This window comes from Bos indicus, chromosome 29, assembly GCF_029378745.1.
Source record: "Bos indicus isolate NIAB-ARS_2022 breed Sahiwal x Tharparkar chromosome 29, NIAB-ARS_B.indTharparkar_mat_pri_1.0, whole genome shotgun sequence".
In the NCBI taxonomy this organism is placed as follows: domain Eukaryota; kingdom Metazoa; phylum Chordata; class Mammalia; order Artiodactyla; family Bovidae; genus Bos; species Bos indicus.
Window position 1 is genome coordinate 25,223,110 of NC_091788.1, and position 18,220 is coordinate 25,241,329.

The window sequence follows — 18,220 nt, forward strand, 5'->3', positions numbered from 1 at the left end:
CCACTGAGCCAGCTGGGAAATCCACCTTGCAAGGCAGGCCTGCCTAAACGGTGCCAGCTCTTAAAGAAGGAAATCTTACCGGGGCCACGTGGGTGAGCTCCTGTCGACTTCTTCAGCCTCTTAAGCCCCCACTCCCCACCACTCTCTGCGATCTGGTTACTCTATCCTTTCACGTTCTCCAACATCCCGTGCCTCTTCCCACCTCAGGGCCTTTCTGCGTACTTTCCCCTCTGCCCGGAATGCCCTTCCCCTAGCTGCCTCCCCAGCTGATTTTTACACACACGTCTCGAGAGAGCTCAGCACATGTCTTCATGAGACTCCCAGATTGGGCTGCTTCCCTCCTGTTCACTCACACAAGCACACTGGTCTACTGTGTACTTTGTGGGATCACAGTCACACACACACACACACACTTGGGATCACTAATTTACGCCGGTCTCTACTACACTGCAGGATACCTTTCGTTCCCCAGGCACCGAGCTCACAGTAGAGGCTCACGTTAAGCATGTTTACAGAATGGACGAACAAAGTGGTTGGCAGATGTTGCCTGTTATAATCCTGGTTAATAAAAAGCCACCAAAAGGCCCATCTGCTACCACCTCAGAGAACCTGCCCCCTGTTCCCCCTGGAGTGAGGACTTTCCCTGGGGCTCCCCTGCACTTTTATATATCTCTGTAGAAGACAGCATCAGACATGCCATTATCCTATATATTACAAAGACAGCTTTAAAAATGCTGCCAATTATAGTTGAAATATGCATCCAATTTTAAGAGATGTTAGAAACATGAAAAAAAAATGTGTATCTTAGAATTGAGAGATGTGATGCTCCTTTGTCTGCCCCTTTCTCTGGGGCAGACAATCCTCTTCAAGGGCAAGATGCAACTCTGTGTTCCAACACTAAACCTTCTTCCATAGAGCAGTAGGTGAGAGAGCAGTGAGTTGACTGAGGATCCTGATAATATTGTTAAAACCAAGGATAAAGAATGGATAAGTCATCTAACCCTGCAGGCCTCAGTTGTTTCATCTGTAAAATGGGAGCCGCATCTCTGTTCCTCCCAGGGTGATTCTGAGCGTTGAGTGACACAATGTGGTTGAAAATGATCTATAAGCTGTTAGGGAATTGCAAAACACAGGCATGACTAGAGACTGCGGGAACAGATGGGGTTTGGGAACAGATATTCTGAGAACACAGGTGTAGAGAGATGAAGAAAAGGTCCTTGGAGTGGGGTGGGTAGATACACAGAAGGTCACAGGAGGAACCAGAAGGACCAGCAAGGTACCTGAGTCTTGGGAGAAGTGAGACCTTATGGTTGTGGAAAATTCTCGAGACAAAAATGATAGATGCACAGAGTGAAGAAGACAAGGGTGGGAGAGGAGCCATCACCCTAGACTGTAAGGGGATCAGGGTCAGCACACATTTCAGATTAGGGAGGAGAGACTTGAGGGGTGAGTGGGAGGCCTCTGTTACTAGACTTCATGAAACAGGGAGATTGAGGATAAGACACCTCTAGGATCAACTGTTGAGCCTCTTTTCCACTGGCAGTAGGAGCTGGCAGGGGACAGGAGCACTTGTGATACAAATGTTAAATGGATTGGCCAGCTTCTTTCCGATTGCATGCCCTCTCTCATGAAAAACTGAGAAAATGCCTTTGCATTTTAAAATAAAGTGATACGCTTTAGTCTGCTCTGGAGAATGTGGCAGGACAAAAGCCAACCAGATTGGAGACAGTCACATAGTGAATGAAGACAGGGCATGGAGGTGAACAAGTTGACTGCTACCCCAGCACTTCAAAGGAATGACAAGGTCAAATGTAAATGACTGAATTTCCATTTATTTCAATTCCTCATTTGACTGCCACCCAAGATTCTATTTGTGGGCATGAAAACTTTTTCGTTTAAAACAAAAGCGAAAACCTGACCCCACGAAGACTGCTTATCGAGAGAGTATTTTTGCAAACTCAAGAAGAAACCACATGTGCTCCAAAGAACCAGAGGATCGCATTTTGCTGGTGAGCAAAAGGACTGAGTCATGATCTCAGTTATGAAAATACGGGCCAGGAGGCTGGTCCAGAGCCGCACAACAGCCTTCTCAGCAAGCAGCATTCTCACATTCCCAGGGAGAACAAACACAAGTGGGATGAAAACACCCAGAGAAGGTGGCTTTGAGGAGTGTGTCCCAGAAAAAACAAACACGGCTTGGCCTGCGAGAAAGATGGCAGACAGTGAAACACGTTAGCACTGCCTGTGGTGTGTGGCAAGACTAAATATTTACTTTAAAACAATATGGGATTCAGTGGCTTTTATGAGGAGCAAACCGGATTAGTGAAATAAGAGTAATGTGAGGGATCTCACTCTTCCTCTTCTGGATCACAGAGGAGAGTTCCAAATGGCCCAGTGAAAGGTCCCTTGGGGGCAGCATGAGGTCACTGGAGGAATTAATCAAGTTCATTGATAAATAAATGACTATTTTTCAATTAGTAAGGGGCAGTCATTGACAGCTGTAGTTCTTAATAAGGGCAGTATTTCCAAATCACCTGCTGTCAAACCTCATGTGTTTCAAGGAGACCCCTGGCTCACTGGTTCTGGTTTGCAGACATGCATCTGATTCCTGAGATAATGTCTCAGTCTTTGAAAAAGACTCTAAAACTCAAGTTCTAGATCTAATATCAATTTCTGATCTTTTTTGTGTGTATTTATTTATTTATTTGGCTTCACCAGGTCTTAGTTGCAGCAAGCAGGATCTAGTTTGGTTCCCTGACTGGGGATTGAACCCTGGGCCACCGGCATTGGGAGCATGGAGGCTTAGCCACTGGACCGCCAGGGAAGTTCCAAATTTCTGATCTTTTAGGATACAGTAATAGAGAAAAAAGTTAAGAAAATAAAGAAGGATTAGAAAAAACACACAATAGCCTAGTATACTAGGGTTTAGGGGAAAAAAAGCCAAAAAAAAAAAAAGTGGGGGGGAGAAAAAGCAAAAAAAAAAAAAGCACAGATTTCCAGAAATGTAAGAAAGCACAGGAGAATGACTAGTTCAGAGTAGTTAGCAATTACTGAGCCTATAATTAAGGTCTAGCACTCTGCTAGGTACTTCATGTGCAGACTTTAAAATGAAATGGAAAGTTTCCCCGAGTCGACTCAGGCTCAAACCAGGAATTACATGGGCAAAAGCTCCAGATATTTACTAATTACAGTCCTGGTCCAAGGAAGACAGCTTTTTGCTTTTCATTTTAACAGCGTGCTGGGATCACGCAGGTGGCTTTCTGACGGGCTCACACTCACAATCTATGGTCCTAGACGGGTTGTGCGCTCCCAAGCAGGAAGCCCTGCCTCTGAGGCATCTCAGCACCTTCCAAAACCTCAGGCTCTGAGCCGCAGCCCTGACGACTCACAGCCCTGTGGCAGGGCACCTTTACAGACTGGTCTGATGTGGTAGGAGATCTCTGCCTCTACTCTGACCCCGCAAATCCTGTAACCACATCACAGTTAGGAAGCTAACTTAACCACCTAACAGATGAATGTGTTCATGATGTGGCCTGACCTTTGCCCTTCTTCCATGCTGCCCTCATTCCCACTTCCTTCTCCCTTCCACCCCAGCCCTCTTCCCCCACATCCACGCCATCGATTCTAAGCACACTGAGCTTCTTATAGTTTCCAAATGCAGCAACATCTTCACCTTGGGCTTTTGCACAAATTACTCTCTTTGGTTAGAATGCTGTCCTTCCCATACATCCTCCCCTACCCAGCAATCTTAAGATGTAACCTCCTCCAGGAAGCCTTTCCTGACTTCTCCCAGCCCCATCAAAACTGATCTAGGCATTCCTCTTAGGTATTCCCACAACCATCCCCCTTTATTGCTATCATAACAGCTATCATGTCATAGCAAAACTGTTTTGTCTCTCTGCTGTACCACAGAAAGAACATTAAGATGACAGTGATTATGCTTGTTTTGCTGTTGAACCCACATTGCTCGGGGCATAGTTGGCACTTAAACAGCTGCTGAATTGAATGCTGGTTGGCAGTGCCTCCTGAACACGTAATTGTGTATATTATATAATAATTACAGAGCAGTCAGCCATTTATTGTGGAGTCTTAGATTTTCTTCTTTTTCTCTCTTAAGATGAAAATTTCCAGAAAGAGAAAGGAAAATGAACCATTTTGAGCACTTAATCTATTTCAGGTACTGATCACATTACGCCCCTGAGAGCTGAGTATTATCATCTCCCAGCGCACTGAAGAGCAAAGGCAGGCTCAGAAGTGAAAGAGTCTGCTCAAAGCACAGAGCCAGTAAGTGTCAGAGCTGACACTCACACCCTCGATACCAGAGCCCGTGTCTCTCTCGTTACACCACTCTGCCTATATAATGCTCAGGGGCGACAACGGCTACCGCTCTGGGTCTACACTCACATTTGCTGTCAGCTGGGTGGTCAAAGCAGAAACTTTTTCTTGGGAGGCATCCAGTTCCCGCCGTAGTTTGCGGATCTAAAGATGACAAGGAACAGAGTTACTTGATTTGGGAGTCCACTTCCAGGATGAGCTGGGAGAAGGAACTGACCATAGTGAAAGACGAAATCCAACTAGCAAAATGTTCCTTACCTCTGACTGGCATTTTTCTTCTGGCTGTAAAGAAAAACATAGAAGAAATTAGACCAGTTGAGGAACAACTGGAGGGCCACACTTGGACACTTGCAGCAGTCTTAAAGATGCATTAGTTTCTTTTCCAATGAACTTCTCTAAATAAACCGGTTCAATTCATGTGACCAATCAGAAAGGCCAAATACAAAAAGTGTATTATTTTAAGAAATTAGGAAGAATTAGGAAATACTCTAGCTATGTTGGTTGTGAGGAGCCCCCTGCTTCCACGTGGAGATGACACGGAGACGGGGTGATGAGAAGGGGATAAGCCAGGGGAAGACTTGCCAGATTTAGCAAATTAAAAAAAAAAAAAAGAAAAAAAAGAACAGGGCACCCAGTTAGATTTTTTTTTCTTTTAGTTTAAATATGTTCCATGCAACAGTGAGAACACACTTATACTAAAAAATTATTTGTTGTTTACCTGGATTTCAAATTTAATTGGGCATTCTATATTTAATCTGGTAATCCTACCTGGGAGACAGGGAGGACAGCTCATAGGTTAATTCTGCCCCATTTTATTCCTCCCTCTCATCTCCCTAGGGCACTGAAGCAGAAACAGCAGCAGGGCAAGAAGGTTCCAGAAGTGAAGGGGACTGGGAGGCCCCATCAGCCAGCCTGAAGACTCCCCAGCTTATAAGAAGGAAGATGGCCGGCATGTTCCTGATGCTCCATCTGGAGCCCCCAGTTACCTGTGACCCTGGGGAGTAAGGACAAAGCCTGTAGACTCTCTTACTGGAAAAACATTCCATCCGGAGCCCTGGGTCTGTGGTGACACAGCAATCAACCAGCCAGAGACTATAAGCTACTTATCTCTTCCCATAGGGGGAGCCCATGTAGGTTGGGGGGAACCTATTGCAGGGGGAACCATTCTTTCTCTCTTCTGGAGTTCCTGTAGGGGCACATATAAGAAGAAACCCACAACCTCCAACACAGGCTTTCTTGGAAATGTTGTAAGTGTCCAATGGCCTTCTCTCCACACGGCACATCTGTACTTTCTTGGGGTGGAGCAGCCAGGTAGGTGAGTGAAGATCAGTAAAGACTCTATTATGTCCTGAGTCCTCTATGTGTGTCCTAATCCAGTTTCACTAGTGGCAAACCCATTACTTTTAAAGATCAGCATCTGACTCTGGTGTCTCCTCCTGCCGGTTAGAACGCAGAGGGGTATGATTCATCAGGCCCTGCAGTTTCCTATACCCATCAGCTGGGACAAGTGGGTAGCTGGTCTGACCGCCCCTCACACCTTGCTCCCCACCTGTGATCTTGCCCCAGAAGGCCCTCTCTCCAGGCTGATTCCCAACAGCAGAAACTAATTTTTAGGTACACTGTGACCAAGTTAGTTAATCCTTGCAGTGACTCCACAAAGTAGGATGGTATTCCTTTTGAGGTTCAGAGAGGTTAGGTATCTTGCCTAAAGTCACACAGCTGGACAATCTCCTTATCTAAGACATGCTTTCAGAAGGTTGGGAGATGTCCTCACTGCTTACTCTTCCCTCTCTGATACTACTCAGCCATCCCTCTTTGTCTGCCTGCCTGCCTGTCCATCAATTCATCCCCACCACCACTACCTATCAAATATTTACTGATTTCCAACTATGTGTCAAGCACCGTTTTAATAATCTGGGATACAGCTATGAACATGACCAAGTCCCTCATGTCTCATGTTGTTTACATTCTGGTAATAATAAGTAGCATTTTATTAAACACTTACTATATGGCAAAGACAGTTCTAAGCACTTGACATTTATTATTCATTGAATGCTCATAACAACCCTTTGAGAAGGTACTAATATAATTTGCCCATGGGTGACAGCTGATAAGTGGTAGAACTGGGATTGGATCCAAGGTAGTCTGGCTCCAGAGCCTATGATCTTAACCAGCACATACTCCTGGCTCTTTGACTATAGTGACATTCTCCTGGAGGCCTTCCAGAAATAAGGCCCTGGCTTCTGAGTCTGATCCAAAGGAGAAAAGTGAATAGTGATAACGTCACAGCTATCTAACATTTGGGAGGCGAATGGGAGGTCTGTTAGCAGGCTGAACCATCCACAGAGGACCAGCCCTACTTCTAAGCACTTCTATCAGCAGAACTAATGCTCTTTACTCAGGCTGCTACCACTGTCTGTCCCTGTGCCCACTTGTCTCTGGGGTTGGGCCCAGGGTTCACAACAGCAGCCTGGAGAAATCGTGCGTTTTGTATCTTGCCCCCAGCTGCCACCGCATTAGTGTACATCTGGGAACTCGGAGTGAAGCTCTGGGTCTTGGAGCTTCCACTGAGCAGTTCCCCTGGGAACTCAGCTGCCGCTCCCTACTGACCAAGAAAGCAAGTCTAATGCCAGATGTGCCCTCCGCAATTTTTTTCTATTCTGAGAGCTGGCCATGACCTCTCTGTGGCATTTGTTTAGCATCAGGCTGTCTTTTCTTTCCTTTGTAATTAAAATTACAGGCAAATTTCAGCCAGAATGAACATTCTTGAGCATCTAAGAATTAGAGATTTCGGGGGGGGGGGGGGGGGGGGGGGGGGGAGGGGCCGGGGGGGAAGCATGTTATCATTCAATAAGAGCCCTTAAAACACCAGGGTATTAAACAGACTCTTTGGTCTGAGTTGGTGGCAACATAACAGACTCCAAAGATTTCTTTCTAGACAACAAATACGAACTTGTTTACCTTAACATTTGCAAAGGCGCCTAAGCATCTGTTTCAGCATTTCATCATCATCAAGGAGCTAATAATAGATAAGGGACCACACACCACTGTTTGGTGGTAGCAGTCTGGTCAGACTTGAAGTTTTCCTTGGAATGAGCATCCCACTCCATCAATGAAAACATTCAAAGGTTAGACTATTTTTTTTTAAGTCTGCAAAAGCAACTTATATCCTCAGAGAAGGCTCATGGAAAGGACAGTACATGGGAACCCTTGACTCACTGACCTCAGAGACCACCTGGCCTAGCTCCCTGAGGCCAAGGGTAAAATGGAGAATAAAGAGGTAATTTGTCCAAAGTCATACAGTAAGAGAAAAAACTAGGGTTAGGCCTCAGGTCTCTTGCTATCCAGATAAACATGGAATTAAAAAGTATTAGTATTATTAGGTCTTTGGTAATTTGTGAATTTATATCAACTCCAAAAGGACAATTTCAAATTTCATGAAAACACCAGCTTCAGGTCCACACACCAGAACAAGAGCTACCGAAAGAGAGCCTGTGGCTGGAAGAACTCCCAGTGGTTGGCATGAACGGCACGGAGGGGCAGCAGCCGGGAACTGCACGTGATAGCTTCCTGCCGTCGAATTCTCACAGGTGAAGAGCTCCTGTCCTTTTTGCTCTGAGGCTGGCTGATGCAGGCCAGCCCCTAAGTGTTGCTTTTCTGAGTGAAAAACGTGTGGCCAGGAAACCCTGGGAAAACTTGGGGCTTCGGCACCAAAATGTCTGCTGCAGCAACACCACACCAAGCCTGTGGAACTGGAGTCCCACGTCCCCTGCCCCGTGCCTTCCACGCCTCTGGACTCTGCTTTCCGCAGCAGGCTACTATCCCCACCTCAGAGAGGAGGGGAGAGACCTCAGGGCTCAGCCCAGAGCCCAGCATGTACTTGGGGCCAGTAAACACTGTGCAGGAAGTGACTCCAGGTCTGCAAGTACCCTCTCTGGTACCCACGTCACAGAGCTTCATTCTAGAGGGGAAGACTCAGAGGCCTCAACTGCTGACCGTTAGAAGGCCATCCTTGTGCTTTCCTGGATAATGGCTTGAATGACCCCTTTCCAAAGTTACTATATATAAAGCCTTTAAGATGAAAGCCCAGACTCTGATAACATTTCAGACAAGATGACGTAGCAGAGGAAAGAGGTTATTTTGGAGCTGGAGGAACAAGGTGGTAGGAACAGAAGAGAATGTTTCTAGGTCCTTCAACTCACACCACGTCAAGAACCACTGAAGTCTGTCTGCTCGCTGCATGCCCAAGAAGGAACAGTCAGGCCCTGGGCTCTTTAACTTGATTCTGGGATGGCCTTTAACTTACAAGGGGCTATCTACAGTTTGGCCCACAACATAGCCCAGATACCTGGCATTACCGAAATCTGAGTTATTAAAACATCTGTCCTTCATGGAATGAAGGTCTAAAGAACCCCCAATTTCCAATTAATCAAATGTTTTTTTCCTTTATATGAATTCCCGAATGAAAGTTTTTAAGATAAATAGTCACGCATATAGCTACAGAAAGCATCCTGAACAAATCCAGTACTACTTGGTCACATGTGGCTTTTTTTCAGTAGCCCTCTCACGGCTGACAGCTGTCACTTATGAGAGCTGCCTCTGTGCTGTGTGCATTCTATTCACTGCTTTACCTGCATTTTCTTATTTCATTCAAACCTGTTCTTTGAACACTATGTGCTAGGCCCAGTTCTAGGCACTAGGAATAAAACCAGAAAAAAGTCCTTGTCCTCCAGGAATTTATGTTGCAGTGAATAGTAATCTTCATATATTTAATTCTCAGTACAACTCCACAAAGTAGGGACTTCTATTCTTTCTACTTTACAGACAAAGAAACAGGGAGATACAAAGTTGAAAAAGCCATCTTGGCACTTCCTTGGTAGTCCAATAGTTAAAGAATCTGCCTTCCAATGCAGGAGAAGCGGGTTCGATCCCTGGCTGGGGAACTGGAATCTCACATGCCACGGAGCAACTATGATTGTGTGCCACCCTAGAGAGTCCATGTGCCACAACGAAAGATCCTGAATGATGCATGCCATAACTAAGACCCCATGCAGTCAAATAAGTGAGTAAATATTTTTTTAAAAAAAGAAAGAAAAAACAGTAGAAGGAATCTCATACATTCTAACCAGTTACTACCTGAAGCACAATGCCACTTTAACAAAAGTCAGCCTCTGATTTATTGGTTGGTACATTATAATCAATAGCTGTTTGTAAATTTCAAATTGTGTTCCCTAACTAATTGATCCCCTTATGATGGAAATACTTTCTCTAGGAGACATGCTTATATTTTATTTTGACACACATAGCCATACAGCATTGATTTATACTCACTGTAGAATAAATTGATGACGTGCTGGAAACCAAGGAGAGTGAGGATCCATGAACTATGAGAAAAAGAAAAAGAAAAGGTCAATTGTACAGCTGGCTACTAGGCAGCCCGAAAGTGGAAGGGAAGGAGAAACTAGGCATCAGAAGACACACCAGGCTTGGAGCAACAACCTCACCGTGACCCAACCTTGTCTGGTTCGGTGATAGGTCAAAGTCAAGTAAGGAATAATTTTCTATGGGAGTCATTTTTCTGTTGGCACATTTTATTTACTACAACCTTCTAAATACTTTCCCCTTCTGACTATCAAAATAATACATAATTAATAAGTTAAATGTTTCAAGTACAGAGAAGTGTTAAGAAGCATATTCACTGCCATCAATTGTGTGACTCAGTTCTATTACCCAGAGGCAAGTGCTACCTGCTTTGTTCCAGCAGATTTTATCCCTTTCTTTTTCCTTATGTGTCCCTTAAGGTTAAAATTGTGTGGCAAATGTATTTTATATTTTGCTAGCATCCGTCCTTTGTACAAGAAAAAAGATGATGAGCTGACTATTCTGAATATAAGAGGCTGGCTGTTGGCTACAGTAAATTCATTCAAGATGATCATGTAGTAGAACATTGGTTAGAAAACATATCCACTGAAACTTAGGTTCTTCCTCTGATTTTTGTCATGTTTACAAAGTGTCCTCTTCCTTGTTTGTGACTGGACTTTGGGACTTAGAACCATCCTGTACTTTCCTCCTTCACCTCCTGCCCCCCACGCTCCCCTCTGCCCCAAGCCATGGAAACATTTTATTATCTGTTTTCATATAATTTTAAGCCACGGTCTTTATCAGGACTAGGTATTCTGGCTGACTTCTCTTCTTGGAAACCAGACTCTTTAATGACATTTTCCTAGTAATCTCCCAAAAAACTGCCTGAAAGATAGAAATATGCCTGTGGAGAAATCACAGACCTTTGCATTGGTCACAGGCTCCCTGATCAGGAGTGGAATGGCCCTCCCCTCCCCACCACACTGCACTCTCACCTGTGATCTGAGAGTGGGAAGCTGGGGAGGAGCGCACATGTACTAAACAGCTTTCACTTCCCACCCAAGGAGTGACCTCAACTCGGATCGGCGGTCAGCGGAAGCTACCTGCCCACAGATGTCTCATGAATGGCTGCGCCAACCTCCCTGGTGCCTCCACAATGTATTCCCAATAAACGTCCCGATCCCCAGCCTTCCTTCAGGCTCTCCTATCACACTCTGAATCCTGCCCAGCTCCCTCACGCATGACCTGTGAAGTTCTTTGCCATCTCACAGTCTCTTCCAGGGCAGCTCCCTTGGTTTAGGAAGTTTCCCATCCCTGCCCATTCAGATCTCCAGCAGAATCAGCTCAAATGTCATCTTCTCAGGAACCCGACCTCATTTCCCAGAAGGCCACCAGGGCAGCCTCCTCTCTCCTCGGACTACACAGATCCTGGGCTTGCACTTCTGGTCCTCTCCTCTCTCAGAAGTTGCCAGCTGCCCTAAGGCCGTCCCTGCATTGCTACTTACATCCACCCTCCTCAGCAATGCCTGGGGTTCTAGATCTTTCCCTCTATTCTTCCTCCATCTATCATTTACCTGGCCTGTGCCCATAAAAAGTCAATTTAAGGTGTTAATGGCCAATAATGGCTTTCAGTGTTAATATGTCCACACATTAAAATAAGTCTCTCATGCCCCAACCTAGTGGTCTAATGATCCAAAAGGGTAAGTTACTTTAGCCCCATGACACAGACACTAGGGGGGAAATGACAGTGGAGGCCAAGTTGGAGGAAGAGATGTGAGTAGCATGGAGCCGCCCTTCCATCACACTGCCCTGCCAGACGCTGGCTCCAGAGGCCTGCACAGGGCTTCTGTGTGGACTTTGGCTGCTGAAAAATGGAAGTCTGTCTCTTATTTCTCTCCCTCATACACATGGATTCACTGACACTGCCTTCAGCAACATCTCAGGGCAAGCTTGGGGCCGCACGCAGAGAGAGGCACATCTGGCAGGCTTCGGGTAGAGGTAATTATTTTTCTCTATAATTAACTCCTCTTACTCATAACTAGTAACAGCAAGGCTGTGGTCCGAAGGAAGAGTCCTTGCTTTCCAGATCAACCCTGAGCTGAGTGTGGCTGCCTGAATCACTGCAGCTGGCTCTCCTTCAAGTACGCTGAGCCAAGGCAGAGCCTGGGTTATGCGGCTGGGATACTTCTGGACAACAAAACGCACACAAGACTTAAAAAGCCCACAGCAGCAGAGGCATGCCCTGCAGCTTCCTCCCTAGACCTATACTTCCCAAAATCTGAAGGTACAAGGAACCAGAGAATATCTAGGCTACCTCTGCCACCGACTATCTGAAACCCAGAGAGGGTAAGCGACCCGTGTAAGGTCCTACAGCATTCAGGAACAGGATCTGCGGACCAGAAATCTGGAGATGGCTTTGCCCTTGAGTGACCTCATTTACTGGTTTCTGAGGTTTACTTGTCTGTTTTTGGTAAAGCCTTCTGGTATATTTAGAATGGTTTCCTAAAGCCCTCATTCAATCTACACAGGCACAAGCCGGGACTAAGCAAGCACACAGAGTGTGTTTGAGAAGAATGTGACTTCACCCCAACCTAAAGGACAGATAGGAGTGAAATCACATGATGGAATGACAACTGGGCATATGCTAGCCAACAAAGCAAACAAGAGCCTCTGCTGTCACACTTGGGCATCACACATATATATATAATGTACATATTCAGCTTCATACTAATCAAAGCACTCTCACTTATACTACTGTTTGAAGTGATCCTCAACATTACAGAGAATGTGTAGGTAATATTCCCAGTAGGGCAGGAATTTCCACCCCTAATGAACGCAGGAGTAAACTACGGTCCAGAGGGGTTAAGAGATGTGGTCAAGCACACACAGGTAGTCAGGAGTGGAGAGAGAACGCGAATCTGGCCATCGCACTCTAGATCCCCCTCTGCTACTGGGGGCTGTGGAAGGAGTCAGTGAGATGAGATGCGGTTCTCGTGGCTACTGGGCCACCCTCTCAACCAGCTAAGAAAGCATAACTGAGACCACACTGATGAAGGTTCATGTAAGAGAGCCCAGCTATGGCCAAGGAAAAGTGTAAAGTAGGATTGAACAGAAAAAACAGAGGGCTCAGAGTTCAGGAGTTCAGGACCTAGTAGTCTGGGCTGCAGAAAGTCCCCAAGTCACTTCTGTTCAATTTTGCCATAAACAAAACAGGGTTGAAATGGCCCACGGGGAGAAGGATAAAACAAAACATACAACTGTTACAGTAGCTACCACTGACTGAGTACTTACTAAAAACCCCTTTCAAAGTCATTCTACCAAATGCCTTCCAGGATTTATGTCACCTCATCTTCATGTCAGTCCTTTGAAGTAGGTACAATTATTTTCCACATTTTAGTGAACAGGAAATAGGCTGACCAAAGCAAGTCCCTTACCTAAAGTCACTGTGCTAACAGTGGAGGTACCAGGACTTGAATCCAAGTGTAACTCAGGGGCGAGAAGCACAGGAGAGCTGCAATACAGGATTTATTTACTAATAAGTGGCTTTGTCTCTGTGGGCTCCAGATAAACTGGTTTAGACTGCACCAGTTCTTAGGGATGATTGGTAAAGTTCTGGATTTTTTTTTTACTCCAAAGACATTCATTTGAAAAATGCCTCAAGCCTCTCTCTAAAGTTCGCTATTAAAGCTGACTTGAAGATTGCATAATGTGCCTGATGGAAATTAATTTACCTGAAATAACTTTGAAAGGTTGCACCTGGGCCGTGCTTGTACTCATCTACATATTTATAACTTTTATTTCCTTCAAAAGGCAAAGTGTTAATTAAATCCTACAAAAACCTCACACAAGGACTTGTGCTAATTCTTCCTAAATTTCTATTAATATTTGCTTTCTGGCATATGATATACCTAACTGCCTCTTATGAGGAGGTTCTATTTGGTTCAAACATGAGATATGAATTTTTTTCCCAGATGTTTCTGCAACACCAGGAGTTTATATATTCAAGAGGTGGGGAAAAAGTCTTCAGCCAGTGGAATTAAAAACACCTAACTGCATGAGCCCTATTTTGCTTTTGTAATTTAACAGCTTTGGAAGAAATATAATCAATCTGATATCAAATTTCCCAAAATAGACATCGACAACAGCCCCTACTCCTTCTCCCTGAATTTGACTTTACCTCTGCATGTGAGTTCCACGTCACCATGAATCATCAGGGTTTACAAAAGTCTAGACACTGCTTGTGGGCAAGCCCTTTTTATCAATGTCACTTTAACATCCCAGATATCCCACAGTTGTGCTGCCTGACAGCAGCTTGATTCCAGATGGAATAAATAAAAGCCATCTGATGATGACACTGTAATGGTCCTGGACCTTTTATGAGATGAAGTGCGCTTGTTTGGACAAGCTGCAGGACGGAACACTGTTCACTCAGCTACATACAGGACAGAGCAGATGAAGAGGGCACACTCCAGACTCGAGTCATCATCAGGAGGGTGGGGAAATGCTTCGTGGCCATGCTCTGCTCGCCCACTCAGCAGAAAAAAGTTCAAGACAAACGACCTACTCCTTCACCTTAGGATCAACATGCCCTCCTCTATGCTCTGAGTGGTTAAAGCACTGATTTCTAGCTCTTAAATCCAGCAAAACATTCTCAGTGACTCAGGCTCCACTCCTCCTTAATCCACCATCCCAGTGGGTTCCCATATATGGATTTACAGACTAGTTAGTGTCTGATCCCTGGATGCCACTGGATGCAAACGATACAATCAGAGTGGAGAGAACGAAGGAAGATCAACCAGGGGGCAAGTGCTCTGTAACTAAACTCTAAAACTTTTGTTAAAAAGAACCCTGGGCAGAGCAGAGACCAACGTCCTGCATTTCTCCCCCTCTGGACTTATTTAGGCATTTCCTCAACAACCACAACTTCATTTGTTCTACCTGGAGGACGCTGGGCACATTCTCCCACTCTCACAGGGGCTAGGAGCAGAGGGATGTGCCTATGACTCCCCTCTCCATTCTGTCGCTGGCAAAGAAGGTACAGCCAGGGCTAGGGCTCTCAGCCTCGTTTGGCCCTCCTCTGGCTGGGGACTTTCAGCTGCCAGGACATCAATGCTGAAGCTGAGTGTTCAGGCTACGACAGGTACTAGCAGTATTGGATTAACATTTATAAATATATATTCTTGTTTAACTCTCAGAATTTCAGGACCCAGGTACTCCTAATTTTTATCAGTGAAAATACAAAGACACAGAGAGGTGAAGTTAATTTGTCCAAGATCATATACCTAAGAAGTAGTGGAGCTGGAATTCAAACCCCAGTAGTATTACCCCATGTCCTTAACCATGTTCATCACTGGTAAGACACCAGGGATGATAAGACACAAGTATATTATCAACTTCACCTTTGCTTTTTGGGAGGCGGGTGGGGGGACGTGCCTGACATTTTGGCTGCTGACTCCCCTAACTCACACCTTGCCTGAAGGAAGAAGAAAAATGATTTGAAGTAGGAAGATGGCTGATGAAGGTGCCCACAGTAGTTTTCTCCCCCAAATTCTGATTAAATCGAACAAAACATAAAAATCCTACCCCAAATATTCCCAGTTAGCAAGCAAAGAAGGAAAAGGGCAAAACTGAATGCAACAAACTTAAAAAAAAAAAAAACTGGTGCTTGAGAAAAGAGATAGAAGATTCTGGAGAGAAGTGGAGAAGTATGGCAGCCCACAGCTCCCCAAAGTGATCCAGGTGCGTCGGCACAGAAAAATGAACTTTCTTGTAACTGGTGTTGCCAAGATGGTGCGCCAGCAGCTGAGCCAGAGCCTCACAGTGGAACTCAGTGAACTCCAGGGCTCACCAGGGTTTTGTCAGCAGCCTCTTCCCTAAAGACCTGCAAGGTTAACTGAGAGTCAGACCCTACTGTTCAGATCTCCCCAGCTCAAGTGGGTGACTTGGAAACTCAGGTGGGTGGGCTCTTGCATTGACGACGCGAATTCAGCCTAGAGGACCGCTAACCACTCTGCACGCCAGGAAAGAGGGTGAACCTCCTGGCTTGCTTACCTTCCTCAAACCCATCCCGGAATGAGCCTGAGCGGCTCATGGTTCTGCTCTTCTCGTCCAGGGACATGGAGCTGTTGCGGAAGCGGGTGTCGGTGTACGGGTCATACTGCCCATCGGCATTGGAGAGGCTGTGGGTCCTCAGCATGGTCGGGTTGGACAAGCTCATCTGGGTGACGGTGGTGGGACTCGCTGCAAGGAAAGGAGTCAGTCAAAAGGTTGGAGGCTCATGTCCCTAAAGGGGATGGAGAGGAGGCTGCTGACGATCGGCCATCTCTGGCTCCGTCAACTCCTCTCCCTTTGTCTGTTTTCTCAAAGGTAGTCACATCAGCATTTGAGAAACACACTTAGAGCTAAAAATAAGGGAGGAAAGGTGGGTCAGTTCCAAAGCAAGGCTCCGGGCCCCAGCTTTCCCACTTGGCACGTTCAGACAAGCTAGTGTCACCTCCCAGCCATGAGCTAATTACTCTCTGGGCTCATCTGGAACAATTCTCTCTAAAGCCAAAAGCCCAAAATAGTTCAGCTGGGCTTTTGATCAGATGGGAAGCATTTGTGCATGACAAGAAACTCTTGCTTCAAAGAGTTACAGCTGAGAAAAGAACAACAGGAACACAGGTCTCACTGTCTCTGATGGGGAGATTTCATAGTGGTGCCTGCAGAGCTTCAGTGCAAAGGGGGTGCATGTACTTTAGCTGAAACTGGCTTTCTTATTAAACTCCTGTCCACTCAGTAATGTAAAATAGTTTAGAAGTGCATTCGGTTCATTAAAAATGAAGAGTTAAGCCTTCCTTGATTAGAAGTCCTTAAAGACTGAGTTTCTTATTCACAATAATCAGAAAAGGCTGCCTCTCTGAAGAATGAGATGAGACTGGAAAAAAATACTTCCCTCTGTATCCATCTTGGAAGGCTCAGCTCTCATCCTGCCACCTCCATGTAACCTTCTTCAGTCATTCAAGCCAGGACTAGTCCTTCCTTTCTCTCTGTATAATACTTGCTATTAGATCACATTCAGTTTTTACATGATTTCACATAAAACTTTGTGAACTATTCTCATTTACCTGTTGATGAGTCTGTGTGGGTGTCTGCCTTTCTAAAAAATCATCCGTTGACATGCCAGCAGGGACTGTGTTACAAATTCTTTTCCTTTCCTCATTGTGCCAGTCAAAGCCTTATGTCACCAGTAGGCACTTCCAAGAATACTCATTCAATCAAAACTTGATCTTTATTTCCGGTTTAATAAAGCAAGGAGGATGACCAAATATGGGATATGCTGTGGAACGTACTTCTTCAGAGATATTAGAATACATGCTTTTCATTCCATGGATAGTCTGCCCTACCTACATCAACCATGTAGAGAAAATAACTGGTAGAGAAGCAAGAAACCTTTCTCTTTCCTTTTGGTATCAATTGCCTGTAATCAAACTTCACTGCTGAGGGCTGATCAGATACTGAGAGCTACATGACCACATGTCTCTCAAAATGCAAGATAACCTCTTCCCCAAGGTGCCGATCAGCATCGTTAAATGCCAAGTGGCTACTCACCCAGCTGAGAAAAGTTGAATCTTGTTCCAGAAGGAGAAGTTACACTGGAGCCAGAGGAGAAAGGGGAGTTGGCGGTGGTGTCCTGCAAGCCTCCTGCAGAGTGGGACCGTAACCATTCTTTTGCGTCTTCTTGTGTGCGGAGCTGGGAGGTGGGGGTGTACCTGGACAGACAGAAATCAGGCTGGGATTAACTAGGAACAGCGTTCATGAGAATGAGCGTCCTGGAGCGGATAATAAACATATAAAAAGAAAATGGATAGCCAAACATGTAAGAAGAAAGTCTGAGGTTTGAAAAATCAGATGGCTACACATTCTGCAACTCACAGATTTTCTCCAAACCTTTCTGGCTACTTGGCTGTCTTTGGGGTAAACGGCAGTTCCTAAAGGGAACTACATAAAGGGGACGAGATTGGTAAATGCTCAAAGAGCCATCCCTGGGCGTATCTGTAACATGTTGATTCATGACGATGTCATTTCAAAGCCCCCACCTTGACAGGACTGAGGCAATGAAACCAGCTGCTGTCAGAGCTTTGAGGAAGTTTTAATTAGATAGCTCCTGGCATCTGCATTCTGAAGCGCAAATAAGCGGCCATGAATCACAGAGAATCAGAAAGCAGACACGGAGCAGAAGGTGTGAGACCAACATTGACAGCAGCGGCTGTAATCTGGCAGAAAAGCGTCTTCAGAAGGGGACCCCAAATCACTGGGTCTCACACGAGGCCCACCTCCTCGTTGCTTCTGAAACGAATTTGGTCATGATTTACTGAATGTCTCCAACACGCCGGGTGCCTTCAGAGACATTATCTCGCTGAAGCCTGAGACTCGCCCAGCAAAGCAGGTGCTATTATTCCCGTTTTACCGAGGTGTCAATCCATATGCGCCTGGTCCCCAAACCCATGCTCTCTTCATTATGCCCACAGGCAGCATCTCAAAT

The 18,220-nt window shown here is 45.5% G+C and overlaps 1 protein-coding gene across 4 annotated transcripts in view; it reads right to left on the reverse strand.

Annotated features, from left to right (window-relative positions):
- NAV2 (neuron navigator 2) overlaps positions 1-18,220 on the reverse strand; it is a 423,984-nt gene that overhangs the window by 43,363 nt on the left and 362,401 nt on the right. For all 4 annotated transcript variants that reach the window (XM_070783121.1, XM_070783120.1, XM_070783122.1 and 1 more), the window contains 5 exons: positions 17,287-17,447; positions 15,748-15,936; positions 9,667-9,719; positions 4,594-4,617; positions 4,405-4,479 (listed from right to left, as the gene is read on the reverse strand). In XM_070783121.1, the coding sequence (XP_070639222.1) occupies positions 4,405-4,479; positions 4,594-4,617; positions 9,667-9,719; positions 15,748-15,936; positions 17,287-17,447 (502 nt within the window). The remainder of the gene's footprint in view (positions 1-4,404; positions 4,480-4,593; positions 4,618-9,666; positions 9,720-15,747; positions 15,937-17,286; positions 17,448-18,220) is intronic.